General features: G+C 47.8%; 1 protein-coding gene and 1 long non-coding RNA gene across 3 annotated transcripts; one reads left to right on the top strand and one right to left on the bottom strand.

The window, feature by feature from the left end:
- Nucleotides 1–97: 97 nt before the first annotated feature.
- Nucleotides 98–13284, bottom strand: UNC119B (unc-119 lipid binding chaperone B). 2 transcript variants are annotated; one of them, XM_002823861.6, is made up of 5 exons: nt 13041–13284; nt 10368–10481; nt 7025–7136; nt 6724–6896; nt 98–3829 (listed from the first exon to the last, which is right to left on the bottom strand). In XM_002823861.6, exons 1-5 carry the CDS (start codon nt 13282–13284, stop codon nt 3717–3719), a joined length of 756 nt encoding a protein of 251 aa, XP_002823907.1. In that variant the 3' UTR covers nt 98–3716. The 2 variants fall into 2 exon arrangements, with proteins under 2 accessions (XP_002823907.1, XP_054384305.1); XM_054528330.2 differs by lacking the exons at nt 98–3829; nt 6724–6896; nt 7025–7136 and adding an exon at nt 7143–10078.
- Nucleotides 9894–15766, top strand: LOC129049354 (uncharacterized). Its single transcript, XR_008512402.2, has 5 exons — nt 9894–9952; nt 12768–13322; nt 13518–13689; nt 14127–14304; nt 15437–15766. It is a non-coding gene; the product is annotated as an uncharacterized LOC129049354 (long non-coding RNA).
- The last annotated feature ends 6059 nt before the right edge of the window (nt 15767–21825 follow it).

Below are 21825 nucleotides of genomic sequence, written 5' to 3'. Positions count from 1 at the left end.
AATAGCCAAAGTAAGAGAAACCTGGAGCCCCCATCCGCCCCTGCTCCCCTCAGCAACACAAACAGCCCAACAATCAGGAGACAGGATGAGGGAGACGTACTGTGAAAATCTTTCTTTTATTACTGTCTCTTGTGGCAAAATAACATTTTATACAAATAAGTCACCTAGTTTACTTTGGACACAAAGACAATAAAAACTGGAATGTGATTTTGGGGGAAGCGGGGAGGAGGAGGAAGGACAGATCAGGTCATTGATGTTTCTTATATTCTGTAAAAAATAGATTTACAGGAAAAAAAATAGACTTTCACAACTACAATGACTTTACATGGTCCTTTGTAAAACCAGTGGTAAATCCACCTCCACCAAATCCTTCTTGAGGCTGAGATGTTCTGTGACATGGAATGTAACACAATGGTTCAATGATTAGGCTCCTATGCCAGGCACAGCAGCACCTTATGCCACAGGAATCCTCGTGCACTGCGGTGAGGAGTCAGTCCTGTGAATTTCAGGACACACTGTCCTCATCCCCAGCCCTCACTGACATCATAGTGACACTGGCCATCAGAAGAAAGTGACTTTACAGAAGGGAAAAGAGTATCCTGGAAGCGTACCGGTGGGGCAGGACACACTAAGGCAGGACTCACCCAGTTTGTACCTTAGACACAGCCTATTAAATCCATTCCAGAAATGAGTTCCACTTCAACTGAAAAAATAAACTGAAGATTGCCCAATCACTGCCATTTCACAAATTTCCAGTTTATGGTCAGCCCCAAATCACATTCTTCCACCCTATGTATTGGAAATCAAATGGCCCAAAGACTGAGGTGTCTTCAGGAAGCACATGCTTGAAAAATGTTTTCTCTGCAAAACAGTATTGAGCTAATACATAAGGAGACATCATAGCCTACTTTAGCCCAAAACTTCTTTCACTTGTTATGTCCTTTTACCTTTTAAAACACAGAATGAAATAAACTCCGATCTTCTTTGGAAAAGCTAGAAGGGCATTTTGGCCCAAAGGCTGTACAGGAAAAGAGAGGCTCTCTCCAGGAGACTGCAAGGCAAAGGAACAGAAGCAGGAGGGGCAGGCCCTCTGGCACCAGGTGGGCCTGCTACTCTGATGAAATGTGCTCCCAGCTCTTGACAAAGGGCAGGGTCCCCTATGCAGATAGTTTTTTTGCCGCCTCCCATTGTATCACCCACAAGATAACTGCTATCAACAGTTCAGATTCCTTAATAACATGGCAGCCTGACTGGTTCTGTTACTTTCAGAGAAAGTATGCCTTGCAATTCTCTCCCCAACTCAGGTACAAAGGCTTGAATTTCAAACTCATACTGGTTTACACCCCAGAGTGGAATGCTTCTCAAGATTTCCTGAGCAGCTAGACACAGGAACCCAGAGCCCCAGATACAGAACACCAGACTTTCAGAAGCAGCAAAGCCCTGTCCTGCTGGGCAAGGACCAAGCACTATCCGCAAATGGTCTCCAGTGAGACTAAGGCAAGCTAACAAGGAAGAGGATACAGCACAACTCAAGCCAGATTGCCCACCTCCTCCTTCCTCCACGTCCTCTTCCCAGCAAAAGCGAACACTGCAGATAAGAGATAGCCCACTAGTGTAGCAGATACAGTCTGCCCAGGGGCACGTTTCCAAGACACATTCTACTGAGCACAGCTCTGGACAGCTCCAGAACCACATCCCAGATAATACTCAAATATCAAATGGTAGAAACTGTCCCACCTGGGCCTCTGTCAAAGAGAGAAGGGATTGTTGTTAAGCTTGACAGGAACATGCAAATCCCATTTGAGGAGCCACAATGAGAAACAGAAGGTGAGGAGAGAGTGCTAACAGCACTGGCATCTTTCTGCCAATGAGGAGGTGGGAACAATGGCAATGCAGCTTTCCCCTGCAGCATAAGGGACAGAGCCACACGTAAGGCACCTGGATTTACAGTGGACGCCAGTTCTGAGAGTGGCCGGTCTGGTGATAAGGAACCCTCTCCACAGGAGGAATGGTCTCTCCCCTCTCGGGGCTGAATCCAAGGCCAGCACACAGGGGTAAGCTAGGACCTTCTCAGTGAGAAAGCTGCCAGCATGTGGCATTGCCAAGACTCTGGCCTGGTACAAAGCACTGGGCCAAGGTTCAGGGCCACTCGCCCTAGAGCCCACACAGGGAGCAGCACTGGTGGTGGATGGACAGGAACTTCTGTGGCCACACACTGTCTCTTCCGTCCCTGGCCCCCATACGGCCTTTCTCCCAAGCACTTCAGGACACTCTCCTGTCACAGGTACTGTGACACCTCACAGTCACTTACCAGATACCTGGGCCTTTCCTAGTGACATCCTTCTACTGATGCTAACTAGACCCTGGCCATATCAATCATCTCATCAGAGGGTTTGTGGAGTCTGTCCACTAAGGGTCTGAGGACAAAAGCAGCCCACAGACGTGCAGGTGAACTTTTTTGAGAACACATCACTCTGACAGGCCACATCAGCCTATTTTGCCCTTTCTGAACACCTAAAACAATTCTAACTGGCAGTCTGAAGGATCAGACGGCATTACTTAACTCTGATCCACCAGGATAGTTCCAGAAACTACTTCAGTAGAAAGGTAGATAGGAAAACCCTCCTAAACAAGAAATGTACAAAGAGCTTCGGAGGCAAATCCCCATCAAAAGCCGATCCTCCAGGCTGTGCAGTGCAGAGAAAAGTCAAATCTCTCCTTTAGAAAGCTGCTGCTGATTCCTAAGCATATCCTCCCAACATAAGCCAGATTAGCCCCAGGAAGCTGATTAATACTATCAGAAGTCTAACCACATAACACATATGCTGGGAACACCACTCTCATTTTATAAAACCTCCCCAAAAGAAGTCTGAAAATAAAAAACAAAATCCAAGACCTGCTCTGGCCTCGAGAGATGCTACTGTTCCATGGGCAGAGCTGGCGCACTCTATTTCATGAGGCTCAGAAGGGAGGAGCCAGGAGATGCGGAGCAAGCTTGTCTGTCCCCCAAAATTCTCAGAAGGCACTGCCAGGCTGAAACCTTGGTCTATTCCCAGGAAGGCTGGCTGAGACCCTGGAAGTCAGACAGAGCAGCAGCCTCTCCACAAAGCAGACCCTTCAGCTTGGCAGCATCACCCATTCCTCGGTGCCTCCACTCTTGGCACCTCCCTCCCTCCCCACCCTTTCAAGTTTCTTCCAGTTGGTTTAAGACTTCACACAGACCGAGGGCAGACTGCGCTTATGGCAATGCCGCAGGTGAGAGGAGGAGCTACCTGGAAGAGGCCTAGCTTTCAGCTTCCCACAGCACCCAAGAACCTTAAGAGCTGCTGACCTGCTGGTGGGCCTGGCCAGAGCCTCCTCACCAGGCACAGCTATGCCTGGAGAGACGAAGACTCGTCAAGACAACCAACAGGCAGCCAGAACTACAGGAAAATAAACTTTTTTATCTGGATTCCAGGAGCCTTATCCTAACCTTTTACTTTACTATAGTACCTCTGCAACCTACGGGGCAGGAAAAAAAGGGAAGAAAAAATACTGGGGAAGAAAACATAGCACTGTTTGGCAGCTCCTTTGGCGCGCAGGAAACTGCCACCCCAGCCTTGGCTTCCTGGGGCCAGGTTCCAGATGTGTGTTGACAAACTGCAGCTTCAATCGCCTCCATGTGCCAGGATCTTGTGGCCGCGGCAAAGCACCTCCCCTATCTACTCCTGCAGCACTTACTGGCCTCCATTATAGGCATAATCAGCCTTGTTGTGCATTATCAGCTTGTTGTCAACAAAGTAGAAGCTGTCAGAGCGGGTCTCGTAAGGATTTTCAATCATCAGACGAACTACAAGTCAGGCAAAGGGGGAAAAAAAAAGCAAAGAATTATGTTTGAGTCTGCCCCCCAGGGTAGGTGAGAGAAAACTTTGTATCCCCTCCAAAATAAGCCAGCGCTTCAGAGTATACTCTGCCAGAATAACGATGAGGTCAGAACAGAGGGAGGCAGCCCTTGACAGCTGGGGAGACCACAGAGGCCCCCCAGCTGAACATGATCTCCATTTCAACATAAGGATGCGATCAACTCTCCACCATGGCCTCCTCTGTCATCTCCAGCCTGGATTCTTCAGCCAAGATACCAGGAAAATGTGCTCGCCCTCTTCCCAACATGGACCCCACCAACCTATTTACTCAGTGCTCTCAGCTGACCAAAGCCAGCCCTGGCCTCTGATCAGTGGCCCACCTCTAGACATTCCAGTCCAAATTCAGAAATCTGAGCCTCACTGTGCCCACCTCCACACACACCCCTGACAACCCAAGGAATCCTAGATGGGAATGAGTGCAAGGAACACAGGGCAGGGAGCCTTCTCCGGAGACCTTTTGGGTATTAACTTGCAAATGATTCAGCAATAGGTCTGCTTGTCTTGGGATCTAAAGTAAAGTCTTGTTTGTTCAGGCAATTGCCCAGACCTCTTTAACCATACTGGAGAGTAAAGATAATTAACAGTCACTACCCTCTGATCAGTTTTGAGTTAATGATTACATGCCATTTTGAGTCTTTAACCATACTGGAGAGTAAAGATAATACTATCTCTGATCAGTTTTGAGTAAATGATTACATGCTATCTGGAGTCCCCTGGAGGAAATGCTGTTGTTGCTCACCAGTTCTCAAAAAGTGAAACTGATTTTTTAAAGTTCTTTGAACCCACCAATGCCAAAACTACTTGGTTTATATGCATAATATTGCCCTCCAGGCTGATTTGGCTTCATGGGTAAAACTTATAACATTATACATCATCTTTTCTTGCAAGTATCTACATATTCTAGCCAGCTTGGGAAGAGGGGTTCAAGTCAGAACCAGATGCTGTCGTCAACACCCTGCCCCACATCTCAGCGATCCTCATTTTACCTGGGAACTGTACTGCCACACAATTAAAGGTTACCTGGTTTTCAGAATATGATAATTCTTAAGGACCTGGGATTCTGAGAGGACCAATCAGTGATGCCAACAACGCAACTAAAGGCATCACTAGTCACAGGATTCCATTCACACCCTCATAAATGACTTGAATTTTCCCTAACTATTCACAAAGGATGCGAACCTGAGGTGGCTAGGCCAAAGTTGCAGAAACTGACAAGGCCTGTTCTCTCTCTCGTTTGGTCCCCATCTTCCCTTGCTGAGGCTACATGGCAGCAGCCTTCTCCCTCTGGCGCCCTCCCCAGGTCTAGGCCACTCTTCCTCAAACAGTATTTCCACCTTCTCACTCCTGCCCCAAAATCTACAACAGCCCCATTCCTTCCTGCTGGATCTATCTCAACACTTTATCCAATCAACTCTCTATCCTGCAGGGAATGGAAAAGAAGTCCTCTGGCCTTGATTCTATTTAGCCTGCAGTTTCACGTCTAGCTCTGATTAAGAAAAAAGTGAAGGGCCAATGACTAAAACACAGTGGAAAACCATGACTAACAGTGCACAGGAGAGGTGCTTTATCTGATCAGAGTCCCAGGGATGGTCACAGGCCTCCTTTTATCTCCCTTAGGCACTGTCTTCCCACAGGAGGCATCTAAAAGGATGCCCTGTATTATTAAAACCTTCAGGCCGGCCGGGTGCAGTGGCTCAAGCCTGTAATTCCAGCACTTTGGGAGGCCGAGGCAGGTGGATCACGAGGTCAGGAGACTGGGACTATCCTGGCTAACACGGTGAAACCCTGTCTCTACTAAAAATACAAAAAATTAGCCGGGCATGGTGGTGGGCACCTGTAGTCTCAACTACTCAGGAGGCTGAGTCAGGAGAATGGCATGAACCCAGGAGGCAGAGCTTGCAGTGGGCCGAGATTGCGCCACTTCACTCCAGCCTGGGTGACAAGATCAAGACTCCTTCTCAAAAAGGAAAAAAAAAAAAAAAAAAAGCCTTCAGGCTGAGCACAGTGGCTCACGCCTGTAATCCCCAGCACTTTTGGAGGCTGAGGCAGGTGGATCACAAGGTCAGGAGTTCGAGACCAGCCTGACCAACATGGTGAAACTCTGTCTCTACAAAAAATACAAAAAATTAGCCGGGCATGGTGGCAGGCGCCTGTAAATCCCAGCTACTCGAGAGGCTGAGGCAGGAGAATCACTTGAACCCAGGAGACGGAGGATGCAGTGAGCCAAGACTGCACCACTGCACTCCAGCCTGGGCAATAGGGCAAGACTCCATCTCAAAAAAAAAAAAAGAAAAAAACAAAAGGGCCGGGGGCGGTGGCTCACACCTGTAATCCCAGCATTTTGGGAGGCCGAGGAGGGTGGATCATGAGCTCAAGTGTTCGAGACCAGCCTGGCCAACATGGTGAAACCCTGTCTCTACTGAAAATACAAAAACTAGCCAGGCGTGGTGTAATCCCAGCTACTCAGGAGGCTGAGGCAGGAGAATCGCTTGAACCTGGGAGGCGGAGGTTACAGTGAGCCGAGATCGCGCCACTGCACTCCAGCCTGGGCAACAGACAGAACAAGACTCTGTCTCAGGGGAAAAAAACAAAAACAAAAACAAACAAACAAACCCTTCACTGCTCCCATACGGGCCGAGTCAGAGTTTGGAACAGGAGCCAGGAGCAATAGGAAATGAGAAGCCTGAGGTCAAATGACCAGATACACATCATGTCAGCACTGCCACGAGACAAAGCCAGGGCTCTGAACCAGATGGGTTTCAAGGTTTGTTCCTTGTAGCCCTCAGAATCTAGAGTGCTGTAAGAGTCAGGGGATACATACTGACATCCTCCGAAAGCTGGGGAAACTCATAGATATGTTCACAAGTGTTCCTACTGCTGGGGATGCAGAAGCCAAAATCAAAGTCAAAGTTTTTCAGCAAGTGTTCCCGGAAATAGTGCCGTTCAATCATCCGGAAGTTTGACACAGGTCTGTCTCCCACTGTGAACTCCACCCTGGAAAATAAACCTCTGTAAGCCCGACTTTGCCTTCTCCCTCCTCTAAAGCCAACCCGAAACCCAACCCAAAACACTCTTCTGTGAACAAACAGAACGTTCTCCCCTCAGGTAGTAATGGTACTCACGTAGCCCCAACTGTCCGGAGGCGGAGAAATGCCGGTGTGAACTGATAGCGGACAAAACGTCCTGCGCTGATGTCCACGTCTCCACCTCCCTCCTCCTCATCCTCCTCCTGGTCTGAAAGAGCACACAGAATCTTCAGTGCACCATCTCGACATTCTCAACCCAAGAGTTCTATCACCCATCCCAACAGCACAATGGCAACCAATCCCAGTAATCACACCAACAAGAAGAATGGCCAGTGTTTACTGTGCACTTGCTATACGGCAGGACACTTGCCATAGGCCAGACTCCTCACAACAACCCTTCAAGGAGTTACTGTCTCTATTTTACAGATCAGGAAGCTCAAGTTCAGAGAAGTCAGGTAACATGTCCAAAGTCCCTCAAACAGTAAGAGGGGGGAACAGGGATTTGAATCCAGGTCCATCTGACTCAAGGCCTGTTCTTCAACACTAAGCTATTAGCCTTTTTTAATAGTTTGAGGGCTTATGCCATATCCTAAGGGTGAAGCCTGAAACACAAGCTGGGAACTGGGCCCCTGACATGCTCTATACTATACAGACTAGGTCTGCAGTTAACCAAGTTGAAGCGCTAGCACCAACCTAAAAGAATGAGGCTACAAAAATTGACACTTATCAGAAAGTTATTTCAATGAATATAAAAATTTCTGACAGGCTGCAAAGATAAACCACTAAAAATACTTTTATTATTTAAATAGAAGACACTGACCTACAGCCTTGGGATACTATAGTTCCTTGACTGATGTCTACTTCTAGGCCATACCAGGCCTAACCCTTTGACCACCTGGGAAAGGGTGAAGCAGATGTGGTGGCCTCTACAAGGTTAATGCTGGTCTCCGGTCTAGTCCATTCCTGAACCCAGGAGATGAAAGATTTGTAAAATGAATCAGAGGGCTGGGCGCGGTGGCTCATGCCTGTAATCCCAGCACTTTTGGAGGCCGAGGCGGGCGGATCTCCTGAGGTCAGGAGTTCAAGACCAGCCTGACCAACATGGAGAAACCCTGTCTCTACTTAAAATACAAAATTAGCCAGGCGTGGTGGCGCATACCTGTAATCCCAGCTACTCGGAAGGCTGAGGCAGGAGAATTGCTTGAACCCAGGAGGCGGAGGTTGCAGTGAGCCGAGATTGCGCCACTGCACTCCAGCCTGGGCAACAAGAGTGAAACTCCGTCTCAAAAAAAAAAAAAAAGAATCAGAGAACAAGCATTCTAACGTGAATAGGAGTTAGTACCCTCCAGTGTCCAGTGAGGCTATTTTCTCCAGGTCTAAGCTGTACATGGGTACAACATAAGAAAAGACTTTCAGCATCAAACATCTCTGCTTTTGACAAGCCCAAGAGCGACTGGGCAACCAGGCTGAGTAGGGGTTCACCCCCAGAGACTCTAAAACCCTGGCTGCAACAATGTGACTCAGAGAGAGTTAGAGCAAATCTTGGGGATTCAAATTCATCAGAACAAGTGCTGCAGAAAGGTACTGATTCAGTGTGAGGATATTCTATTGTTTATATTTATTGATTTATTTTGAGATAGGGTCTCACTCTGTCACCTTTGCTGGAGTGCAATGCAGTGATCACGGCTCACTGCAGCCTTGATCTCCCAGGCTCAAGCCATCCTTCCACCTCAGCCTCCTGAGTAGCAGGGACCACAGGCATGTGCCACCACGCCTGGCTAATTTTTTTGTATTTTTTGTACAGATGGGGTCTCGCCATGTTGCCCAGGCTGGTCTCAAACTCCTGGGGCTCAAGTGATCTGCCTGCCTCAGCCTCCCAAAGTGCTGGAATTACAGGCGTGATCCACCGCACCCAGCCTCAATGTGGGGAATATTACAAGTGAATCAAGATCCTTAAATGTAAAAACTAGAGAGACTCAAAACCAAGATACTTTACAGTATCTTCAGCTGACCTTCTTGAAACAGTTCCGTCTTATACTGAACTGACAACTCTTGAGTCTAATCCAAATCCACATACCTGTAGTAGGCCTGGAGTCCTTGCAATGTCCCAGGTACTGTGATATGTGGCTTAGGGATGAGAACACCACAGACCCAGGAAGCTAGCTGGTCTTGATCTGACCATCCCAATAAAAAACTACCCATGAGCAACCAGGCGCAGTGGCTCACGCTTGTAATCCCAGCACTTTGGGAGACCAAGGCAGGCGAATCAAAGGTCAGGCGTCTGACACCAGCCTGACCAACACGGTGAAATCCCGTCTCTATTAAAAATACAAAAATTAGCTAGGCATGGTGGCGGGCACCTGTAATCTCAGCTACTCGGGACGCTGAGGCAGGAGAAGCTCTTGAACCCAGGAGGCAGAGGTTGCAGTGAGCCAAGATTGTGCCACTGCACTCCAGCCTGGGTGACAGAGCAAGACTGTGTCTCAAAACAAACAACACAAAAAAACCCCCCACAAAACAACAACAACAACAAAACTACGCATGAACTTGAGCCTTTAGGTGCCTTGGTCAGTATTAGATTATGATAGCATAAATACCACCAGGTAGGGGTGAAATCGGGGCCTTATCAAATTTGCAGGCTCTAAGTAGGAAATCAGATGAGAAACACTGCAAAGTAAGTTTACAAACCACACTGATACTATGGGTATCTGTGCCAGTGTTCTAACAAATTACTAACTCCAGGGGGCGCTACACCTCCAGTGAGATACTCCAAAGGCTTCTGTGGTCCAGATCACCCTGGCACTTTATTACAAGCACAGGAAGCGGCTATCGGAGGCTAATTTAAGGAACCCCAAGTAGTTGAGTTCCTGGGTCTGTTCTTCCAGAAAATAGTTGAGATTAAAATCCAAACCAGGTCTGGGAAATCCAAGGCAATACGTAAAGGAGAGCAAGAAGATGGCTCAAACTGCCTCATGTCTGGACCAGGATCCTCCCTATCACCCTCCAAGAGGGCTCCAGGCTCAGGTAAGTTTTCCTCATTATAGTTTAATTTCAAGGATTCCTTTCCCAACTGGAGGCAACATGGTAAGATGAACCAGCACAGGGCCTTAGGAAAGAGCCGCCTGGGAATTCTAGGCCTCAGATCCTTCGCTGTAAAACAGAGATAACAGTAATTACTCAAAGAGGTGTGAGGATTACATACACTGATGTGCACAAAGACGTGGAACACAGTGACCAGCACAGAATAGACATCCAACAAACATCAGCCTCTGAACGCAGCTTCAAACCACCATGCCTGGCAGGCCAGGCCATGGGAAGAGGTCACAGAAGTGGGACACACTGGAGTCCAAGAAACAGGATGCAGTGGCACACAAAGATTTGAGTTTCAAAGACCTTTGGCTCAAAACTGTCTAGTGGTCACTACAACGTAGAGGCCTACCTGAAACGCAAGGTTTGGCAATCTCAAAAAGTACTGTCCCTGTCTCCAAATCTCGAATTTTGAAGCGGGTGAAATCAATACTGTAGATGTTGTCTTCGGGTTTACATAAATAATCTGAAAACAAGTGAGAGAAACCAACATTGTTAAATAATCCTCCAAAACTACCATTTATTTAATTTTCAAGTTTTGAAGCAAACTCAGATTTTTTCTTACACAATACACTTAAAATACTCCCAAAAACTTTCTCATGTGTTATCACCAGCAGAAGTTGTATGGACAGAATTAGGGGATCCAACAAAGAAAAAAAAGAACAAGGACTTGCTTTGGATGAAAAATTGCAAAACTTTTAGAAACTAGGATAGAAAAGGTGGATTTCTTTGGAAACACATAAAAATCTTCCATCATCTATCAAGTTGGATGTCAGAACAGGGCGAACTTTTTATAGAATTCCAATCTAAGACATTTAAACTGACTTAGCAGATAATACAGTGCTAGTTTGCCAACGCTAGTTTGCCAACTGTCAGTGTAAGAAAGCCGAGATCAGCAAACTTTTCTGTAAAGAGCCAGATTCTAAATAATTTAGGCTTTGCCGCCACATGGTCTCTGTCACAACTACTCAACTCTATCATTGTAGCCACAAAAGCATCCACAGACAATACGCAAATGAATGAATGTGGCTATATTCCAGTAAAACTGTATTTATGGACACTGAAATATGAATTTTACATAACCACGTGTCTCAAGATTTTAAAGTTTTTTTCAACCATTTAAAAATGTACAAACCTTAGTTTGTGGGCTACACAAAATCATACAGTAGACAATACATATCATACATATCCAGGCAAGAGGATAAATCTGCCGGTGAAGGCATTAGGCCCAAGTGACTAGAATGTGAGCAGCATATTGAAATAATTCTAATCACAGCAAATTTCACTGATTTCTTTCTAGGATGATTCCGGATAGCATCTTCTCCACAGCTCATTTTGATACTTGATCTTTTATTGCCTGAGTTAGTTGTTTTCGTGTTTTACAAGCTGTCTCTTTAGTAAGATGGCAAACTTGACAACTACTGATTATTCTGTAACTGCTAAAAGGATAACATTGGCTTTGGACTCTTAGAGGGAACTCAAATAATCTGCTGGATAGAATGAACAAGACGTTAAGAAGAGTAACAAAGAGGTTGCCAGACTCTCTAAGAAGCTGCAGAGGTGGGTTTGGACAATGAGCAACAATCCCAAGCCCCCAGATAGGATCTGAGTGCCCAATGAGAATCCTGCCTAGGGCCAGGCACAGAATACCCTAACTCACTTGGATGGCAGGAGAGGGCATGAGGTTACCAAGACCAGGTGCTGAGCATCTGTGTACTTTCAGAGCCCTAAATGAAAACTGGTTCAGAAGAAAAGAAGCTTTTTCACACTGTTTCAATAAAACTAGCAAGAATGTCTAAAGATACGCTCAGGCCTGCTAAGGACAGTCCCAACCCAAACAGTGTTGGGAAACGGGGGCATCCAAATATCTAGAATCAAATTAAAACTCTTTTAGGAAATGGGAATTCCCTTTCGCACAGGGTGGACCAAGGCCTACTCCCCACAAACTTCCATCCCCAAATTACTAGAGCTGCCATCGGCAACCTGAGGTGCACCTGAACAGCCCTGGGCTGCCTGCTATAGCAGCTCAGCAGACACCATGGCAGCCTTCAATCCATCCAGGGAATGCTGCTGCTGCCACAGGGTTAGGAGACTGCAGGCCAGGAGTGATGGGCAGGCCAAGATAGGCCTAACTAGGTGAGTGCACACTCCTGCAGGGAAAACAGCAGCAAGAGAAAAGACGTCAAGTCAGGGACTGGCTTGGCAGAGAACAGAAAAAGGGAGATCACCCAGGGCAGGGACTGGGCAACATTTTTCTTCCCACCCATCCTCCTATCAACGAAAAAGCTTAGGATGGTTGCCTTTTGTGCAGGAAACGCATTTCTGAAACCCTGAAATCATTCTTAATTCACGAGAATGTCAAAAGCAGGATTCACATGTCGGAGTCTGTACACAAACTGAAACTTTATTTTTGTTTTAATGTGGCACAGTTTTAAATGAGCAGGAAATGCCACGGCTATGTGTTTTGAGGAAGAACCCACCTGCACACTAAGGGGCAACGCTCCCGACCCAAAGAGGGAGGGAGGCCGGGCAGGCTGCAATGGGGGAGGGCTGCCATGGGGCCGGGGCGGAGGAAGCAGGTAAGGCTTCTGGCCTGCCAGAGGGCTGGGGGGGGGGCCTGGCTGAGCGGGAACTTCACTGATGGCCGGGGGTTCCAGGCTGAGGGTCCAGGGGCCCATTTATTAGGGGACCTCGGCCCCCAGCAGGCTCAGGAGGATCCAGTTCAGCTGAACGGGGCCCTCTACCCAAACAGGTCCAGCAGAGCTGGGGAGCCGACCGGCCGAAGGGCATCCTAGCGCGGCCGGACTCACAGGAATGCGGTCCAGCCCAGGAGAGTCCTTCCCCACCAGAGCTACGTGAGCGTGGCGGGGGCAGAGCCCGGCCGGCGGGGCAGCGGGAAGCGCGGCCTGGCCGGCCGACGGGGTCTGGGGGGGACCCCCGCGCTGGTCAAGTGGCCCGGGTCCGCTGAAGGCTCCAGGAGCCGGGGCACGGCGCGAGGGGAGGGCGCGGCCCGCGCGGCACTCACTCTCGGTGACCCGGCTGAGGCGCAGGACGTGCTCGGGCCGGATGGTGTCCAGCGCCAGCAGCTCCTGCTCCGTGACCGCTGCCCCGACGCCGTCGTCGGCCGCGTGGTGGGGCGCCTGCCGCCGCGCCTTCAGGCGGTTCAGGACGCCGCCGCCCGCCTTCTTCTTCTCCTCCTTGCCAGCCACCAGCCCCCCGGGCCCAGCCGCCGACGTCGCGGCCGCAGCCTTCGAGTTAGACCCGCTCATCGCTCCGCCGCCAAGATGGCCGCCGCCTCCACAGCGCGGTAACTATGGAGAGCGGGGGCGGGGCCCGGGGCCGGGCGGGGAAGGGGCGGGGAGGGGGCGGGACCCGAGGCGGGGGCGGGGCGGGGCGAGGGTGGGCGCGGGCGCGGGCGCGGGCGCCCGTGGGGCGGTGGAATTCCCTTTTGTACGGAGTGGACCAAGGCCCAGCCCCCAAACTTCCATCCCCAAATAACTAGAGCTGCCATCAGCAACCTGAGGTGCACATGAGCAGCCCTGGGCTGACACCTATAACAATTCAGCGGACGACACCATGGCAGCCTTCGATCCATTCAGGGAATGCTGCTGCTGCCACAGGGTTAGGAGACCGCAGGCCAGGAGTGATGGGCAGGCCAAGATAGGCCTAACTAGGTGACTGCACACTCCTGCGGGGCCCGGGGGGCGGTGCTGTGGCTACTGCCCCAACTTTGATCCTGCCAGGTGGAGGGCCTAGGGGTGGCTGGAGCTTTAGCAACCCCACTCCCCATCAGACCCCCAAGGTCGTCCACGATGTTTAAATACATATCTTACGGTCAAATGAATTTACGTCATATAAACTTTCCTCCTCTTCATTCTCCTTCTGGTCTGAAAGAGTACACAGAATCTTCAGTGCACCATCTCGGCATTCTCAATCCAAGAGTTCTGTCACCAGTCCCAACAGCACAATGGCAACCAATTCCCAGTAATCACACCAACAAGAAGAATGGCCAGTGTTTACTGCGCATTTGCTATATGGCAGGACACTTGCTATAGGGCAGGCTCCTCACCTCACAATAACCCTGTGAGGTATTACTGTCTCCATTTTACAGATCAGGAAGCTCAAGTTCAGAGAAGTCAAGTAACATGTCCAAAGTCCCTCAAGCAGTAAGAGGAGGGAACAGGGATTTTAATCCAGGTCCATCTGACCCAAGGCCTGTTCTTCAACACTAAGCTATTAGTGGACAATGCATCTTGAGAAAATGTTTGTTAATATATTTAGCATAGAAGGTAAGTTAAAGCAGTGTTTGTTTTGCAAAGGCAGTTTCAAGACAAACTTTCCAATGAGATTGCCATCCGTAAGCCCTACTGTACCAGGCCCTGGGCTAGACATTGGGCTAGGCTACAGGAGATGTAAGAGTGAGGGCAGGGATTGGGTCTGCCTCACCCCTGAATTCCCAGCAGTTCAGCTAATGCCTGACACATGGTAGGTGCTCAGTAATGATTGAATGAGAGCCTGAACAGTATCCCACTATGGAAGAGCTCCCACTTTTGTTAGAGAAGACTGTAAAGTACACAATTCATTATGTGACCCTTCCTTTTCACAAGGTAGGTTAGTATGAACTGGAAGACAAACTAGACTCACTGACTGCACTGAGATGCAGCAAAGGTGCTAGGAGAACACACAGGAGTGGTTTATTCTGACCTGGCTGTAAGAGCTTGAGGGCTTCAGAAGGTTTCACAGAGGCAATATCTGCACTGAGCTTTGGAAGTTAGCCATGACCTCACCAGTTGGCCAGAAGTGGATCAACAGGGGGATGTGGTCTACCATCTTCCACCCTGAGGGGCTCCTTCTCTAGGGATTCTAGATCTGTGCTGTTCTGTGTTGGAGGCCTGGGCCTGATTGACGCAGTGTGTCTGCTAGGTCTGACGTCACCTCTCAGCCAGGCTAGAGTAAGATTGCAACCCTCCCCCAGAGCCTCTTGACGTTCTTGCCAGGCCTTGCTTGCTGAGTCCCTCTCACCAAAGCCACCAAGACAGGCATCTCTTGGTTCCTGGACAAAGTCCAAACCTGACCCCACCCCAGCTGCCCAATTGGGTGGCATAGTGTGTGGCCAAATTCCTACCCAAATGCTGTACTGTCTTTGAGAGATTAGCACATGGTGGTATTTAACTAACTGTTCAGGGAGATTTTAATAAACGTGTACAAAGAATTAAAGTCTTTCCTTTTGCAAACAACTCTTTTTAAACCACTCAACAGAGTGGTTACTGAAGAATTTCCAGAACTTTTAATATGCTACTTGATTGTGAATGGCCAAGAGGGTGGTTTAGCATGTGGCCATTTCCCATATACTTATTTACGGAACCTTTGTTCTCATACCACCAAGACTAGTTACCTGGACCATGGCTTTTCTCTTTCTAGGGATGATGGCAAATGTAACCTCTTCACCTGCAATTCCACATCCAGGAATTTACCCTACATGTATGCACAGAGATTTGTAATATTGACAAATTACAATAAATTACATTTGTATCCATTCACGTTACATAGAGCTGTTATAAAAAATGAGACATATATATTAGTATGGAAAGATCTCAAACATATATTAAGTAAGGCAAAAAGCAAGGTACAGAGTCATATTTATGTATTTATTTATTTAAGACAGGGTCTCACTCTTGTCACCCAGGCTGGAGTGCAGTGGCACAATCACAGCTCACTGCATCCAGCCGAGAATCCCATTTATTTAAAATAAAAAGTATATAAATATTTAGATGTGGGCCGAGTGTGGTGGCTCATGCCTGTAATCCCAGCACTTTGGGAGGCCAAGGTGAGCAGATTGCTTGAGCCCAGGAGTTCGAGACCAGCCTGGGAAACATGGCAAAACCCCATCTCTACTAAAAATACAAAAATTAGCTGGGCGTGTTGGTGCATGCCAGTAGTACCAGCTACTCAGGAGGCTGAGGTGGGAGAATCACCGGAGCCCAGGAAGCCGAGGCGTATGAGCTGAAATCGCACCACTGCACTTTAGCCTGCGCCATGGGAATGAGACCCTGTCTCAAAAAAAAAAAAAAAAAATAGACAGATAAACATAGACATAAATATAAATATGCATTTGTAACTGTAAAGGAAAAGGTCTGGATATACATTAAAACATTAACTTTGATTACGTCTGGGGAGGAGAGTATCAGAAGAGACTAAAGGAAATATATTCACTTGACATTATTTAGAACTACTTCTGTACTATTTTATCTCAAGCATATAATCATGGGCTGCTTGTATACTTTTTTAAAAAGAAAATACTGGCCAGGTGCAGTGGCTCACGGCTGTAATCCCAGCACTTTGGGAAGCTGAGGCAGGCAGATCACAAGGTCAGGAGTTCGAGACCAGCCTGACCAATATGGTGAAAACCCGTCGCTACTAAAACTACAAAAATTAGCTGGGCATGGTGGCACACTCCTTTAGTCCCAGCTACTCGGGAGGCTGAGGCAGGAGAATCGCTTGAACCTGGGAGGTGGAGGTTGCAGTGAGCTGAGATCACGCCACTGCACTCCAGCCTGGCAACAGAGCAAGACTCTGTCTCAAAAAAAAGAAAAGAAAAGAAAAGAAAATACCTTTGGATCTGTGTCTGGAAGGCAAACTCTATGCCAAAGTTGCCTTACTTTCTTTTAAAATTTAAAAGCAACCTCAAACTTAATTTTTTTTTTTTTTTCTGACGGGTCTTGCTCTGTCACCCAGGCTGGAGTGCAGTGGCACGATCTCAGCTCATTGCAACCTCCGCCTCCCAGGTTCAAGTGATTCTCCTGCCTCCGCCTCCCAAGTAGCTGGGAACACAGGCACGCGCCACCATGCCCAGCTAATTTTTGTAGTAGAGACGGGGTTTCACCATGTTGGACAGGCTGGTCTCGATCTTCTGACCTTGTGATCCACCTGCCTCAGCCTCCCTAAGTGTTGGCATTACATGTGTGAGCCACTGCGCCTGGCCTGTTTTTTTATTTTATTTTATTTTTTATTTTTATTATTCTTTTTTTTGAGACAGAGTCTCATTCTGTCGCCCAGGCTGGAGTACAGTGGCACAATCTTGGCTCACTGCAACCTCCGCCTCCCGGGTTCAAGCGATTCTCCTGCCTCAGCCTCCCAAGTAGCTGGGATTACAGGTGTCTGCCACCACACCTAGCTAATTTGTGTATTTTTAGTAGAGACGGGGTTTCACCATGTTGGTCAGGCTGGCCCTGAACTCCTGACCTCAGGCGATCCGCCTGCCTCAGCCTCCCAAAGTGCTGGGATTACAGGCGTAAGCCACCACACCCAGCTTTTTTTTTTTTTTTTAAATTAAATACTGCCATGTGAGTCAGAGCTTGTACTCTCTCTGGGCACTACCTATGAATTTTGGTTAAAAGGAATAGACTGGCTGGGCACAGTGGCTCATGCCTGTAATACCAACACTTTGGGAGGCCAAAGCCAGAGGATTGCTTGAGGCCAGGAGTTTGAGGGGTGACAGAGTGAGACTGTAAGAAAGGAGCGGGGGGAAAGGAAGGAAACGAGAAAAGAAAGAAGGAAATAAAGGAAAGGGAAAGGGAAGGAAATATATATAATTTCATTTTTTAAACGGATAGGAAAAATTAGGGGTGTAACCTCCAATCCGCCTTTCCACATCAAATGTTTTGAGGTGTGGGGAAAGGCTCTTTTAAAATGTCTTTTGAAAATTACATATACTAACACTTTATTTGGGGGAAGAAGGAAAATAGAGGACTACTGCGTTAAATAGTAATCCCGACACCAAAAGCAGAAGGGTCAGCCTTCCTTTCCCCCCAGCTCAGGGCTGACTCCCTCCGGCTGGCTGTTTTCCTCCCTGTAAGAGGTGTGAGAATGGCTGTTTTCCAGGGCAGTCCCAGAGTAGCCAGGCAGTCTGCCTTCAAATCAGGCCAGGCAGGTGGGGCCCAGAGCTGGTGTAACCAAGGTAAGCAAGACATCATCAACTGGCATTTTCCTGCCAAGACTGAAAGTTCAGTCCTGCTTTCTGCTGCCTCCCCAGAGATGGCATGCACTGAATTAGCAAGTCATGGCTGGGATTGCAGGCATGCCTTGTGGTCTGGGACTAAGAGCTAGTAATTTCCTTAGTACCAAGTCACTCCACTATCTGGCTGAGGGCTGTTTTTTTGTTTTTGTTCTTAAGACGGAGTCTTGCTCTGTTGCCAGGGTGGAGTGCAATGGCATGATCTTGGCTCACTGCAACCTCTGCCTCCCAGGTTCAAGCAATTCTCCAGCCTCAGCCTCCCGAGTAGCTGGGATTACAGGCATGCACCACCACGCCTGGCTAATTTTATATTTTTAGTAGAGACGAAGTTTCACTATGTTGGCCAGGCTGATCTCAAACTCCTGACCTCAGGTGATCCACTTGCCTCAGCCTTCCAAAGTGCTAGGATTACAGGTGTGAGCTACTGTGCCCAGCCAGAGGGCTGTTTTTAAAAAGCATTATTTATTATTTATATCCCACCTGTTTCCAAAAGAGATTTCTGGCATATTCCAAAGTCACAGCACAAGATTGGTGAGTAAAAATTCATATAGCCCCATGGAGGACAGTACTTTCAAATTTTTAAATGCATATATTGTTTGATCCAGTAATTCCTTAAAGGAATTCCCTAAAGAAACACCTGCACATACGCACAAAGATGTATGCATAAGCATGTTCACTGCAGCAGTTTATACTGGCAAAAAATGAGCAGTATCTTAATGTTCATCTACAGGGGATTGCTAAAATCAATTACAATCTAACCATAAGATACTGTACAGCCCTTGAGACTGAGGAAAATCTCTATGTACTGACCAATCTATATGAACTAACTCTCTTAAGACATATTAAGTAAAAAAGGCACAGAATGATATGTATGGTATATTCCCACTTGTTTAAAAAGACTGCGTGTGTGTGTGTGTGTGTGTGTGTGTGTGTGTGTATATATATATGTAAATACATTTAAAATGAAAGATACACACCAGACTGTCCTCTGTATTATCCTTTAGGGATTAGAGGGATAGGGAAGAAAATGATTTTTCAGGCCAGGTACGGTGGCTCACACCTCTGATCTCAGCACTTGGGAGGCCGAAGTGGGCGTATCACTTGAGCCCAAGAGTTTGAGACCAGCCTGGGCAACATGGCAAAATCCTGTCTTTACAAAAATTATAAAAATTAGCTGGGTGTGGTGGCTACACACTGTAGTAGTCCCAGCTACTCAGGAGGCTGAGGTGGGAGGATTGCTTGAGCCTGGGAGGTCAAGGCTGCAGTGAGCCAAGATCTTGCCACTGCACACCAGCCTGGGTGACAGAGCAAAACCTGGCCTCAAAAAAAGAAAAAAAAGAAAAAAGAAAAGAAATTGATTTTTCACATTTTGCACTCCGAACACCTTTTTAAGAATTTATTTCTGTATATATTTATAGATCTTTATATCACCAAGTCTTAAAAGTTACTTTTTCAGAGAAATAAAACCTCCATGTAATCACAGATTCATCAGTTATCAATACTCAAAAGTTCCTCTTTAAAACCAGTATATCATGGCACTAAAAGCACAGATTTTGGGGTCAAACAGCGTTGGGTTCCAGTCTTTGCTCTGCCAATTACCAGCTATGTGACTCTGGCCAGGTTGTTTCTCTCCTGAGGCCTTTGTGCCTTCATTTGTAAGTCAGGCTAGTCATAAGTCTTTCCTAGGATTGTTATGAAGAGACACAAAACAGCAAGAAAAAGCACTATACTGGTGCCAGGAAGAGTGTCCCATGAATGGTCACTATGGCAATATATACAAGTGGCCTCTTTCTCCACACCCCCTCTGTTGAGGGCAGGCACACAGGGCAGGCGCACGGGGCAGGGAGAAGCCATGGATCCAAGTGAGAGAGTGCAGTGACAAAGCAAGTGGAGTTATTTCGTACTAATGTTAAGTGGTTAGGAACAAACGAAACTGAGACTCTTGGGCCAGGGTGCTGCAGCGAGGAGCCTGTGGCCTTAGGTTGTTGGAGAGCAGAGGCAAGCCCGCTCCAGGACCTCCACGCTCTGCCTCCTTTCTGCCTTGACCCCTCACCACTGCGATAGCAATGAGCTTTCCAGTAAGTACTGGAAAAACTCATCTCTCTTCCTTTATGGGGGATGGGGGGTACTAAGTATGGAGAAAGGTCTCACCGGCTCCAGCCAACCGGGAGCCTGATTTCCTTAGTAAGATTAAGATCTGGACCCACAGAGTGGTCCAACCCAACCCCGGTACTTGGCCCAAGATCTTCTGTCAGACAATTTCCCTCCCTGCAACTCCCTAGAGCGGGAGTTCTTCAGGTCTCTTCCCCATTTGGCAGCTCATGCAAAGCTACTTGAAATAGTAACAACGAAATCTGAATTAGGAAAGAACTCATTATGGGTGGGCTCAGCCTAAGAAAGAGGCTCTGTGGGCCTCCTGGCTTGTTTGGGCCCTGAGAACAGACTCCATCAACAATGGCCTCACTCTTGGGGCTGCACACTGAATTCTGCCCTTCAAGGGATAACTGAGGGAGGTAGGCCAAACTCCAGTTCCTCCGCCTCCACCCCTCCCTACTCCTGCAAGCCAGCAGTCTCCATTCCCACTCGGAGAAATCCCGCAGGTAGGCTCTGGAGCCATGCCACCCAGCACCATGAAGAAATGGATGGCAGCAGAGGGTAATGATGGAGAGCAGGAGTCCTGGTTTAAAACCCCAGCTCCGCCTTTTGTTGGTTGTGCTACCTTGTGTAAGTCACTTCATCTCTTAAAGGGGAATAGCAACTGGTTTGTTGAAGATAAAAGAGAGATAACATGTGTAAAATGCTGGGCATTGTGCCCAGCCCATTTCAAGGACTCAGTCATGGACAGCTGTAATTATCTTTACAGCTTTAAAGAGCTTGGGCTTTGATGGCAGACAGACTGGATTTGAACCCTGGCTTGACCATTTACTACATTAGTCTGGGGTATGTTACTGTTCTGAGCTTCAGTGTTTCTTTGTGTGTGTGTGTGTGTGTGTGTGTGTGTGTGTGTGTCACCCAGGCTGGAGTGCAATGGCGAAATCTCAGCTCACTGCAGCACTGACCTCCTGGGCTCAAGTAATCCTCCCACCTCAGCCTTCTAAGTAGCTGCGACTACAGGCATGTACCACCATGCCCGGCTAATTTTTGTATTTTTAGTAGAGACAGGGTTTCGCCATGTTGCCCAGGCTGATCTTGAACTCCTGGGCTCAAGCAATACTCCTGGGCTCAAGCAATCTGCTGGCCTCCGCCTCCCAAAGTGCTAGGATAACAGGCATAAGCCACCATGCCTGGCTCAATGATCCTCACCTATAAAACGTGGCTTATAAATAATAGGAAAAAAAATCCCGCCTGCATTCTGTTCTTCCTAATGTGTAATCAACAATGACAAAACACCAGAAAAGGAGCAAGCAGAGAAAAATCTCCTATGGCTTAGGTTAGCTTAGCTTGTCCGTGGGCTATCACAGAGGCTAAGGGAATGGTGAGGAGAGGCAGCAGTAGGCCCAGTGTGCCTTAAGAGTGGGACAGTCTGTGCCTACTTGTCCCAGTGAAAGTGAAAACAAATTTTTTGTCCTTAAACGCGCTGCTAGTTGAAATGACCAGGAAGGGTTTTACAGAATGATTCCCCTAAGCAAACATCCCAGAGAGAAGAAAAGCAAAAGACACACAGCTAAATGGACAACAGTTCCCAGCCTCGTCACAGGAGAACTCTTTGGAGCCAAGTGAACCCCTGGGTCTCCTTTTTCCCACCCCATCACTTCAACACTTTGAGATCAAGTTCAAACTCAGTCCCAACACAGAG

This window comes from Pongo abelii, chromosome 10 (genome assembly GCF_028885655.2).
Source record: "Pongo abelii isolate AG06213 chromosome 10, NHGRI_mPonAbe1-v2.0_pri, whole genome shotgun sequence".
Lineage (NCBI taxonomy): Eukaryota > Metazoa > Chordata > Mammalia > Primates > Hominidae > Pongo > Pongo abelii.
Note: the sequence above shows the minus strand (reverse complement) of the source record. Positions and strands in the feature narration are given on the sequence as shown.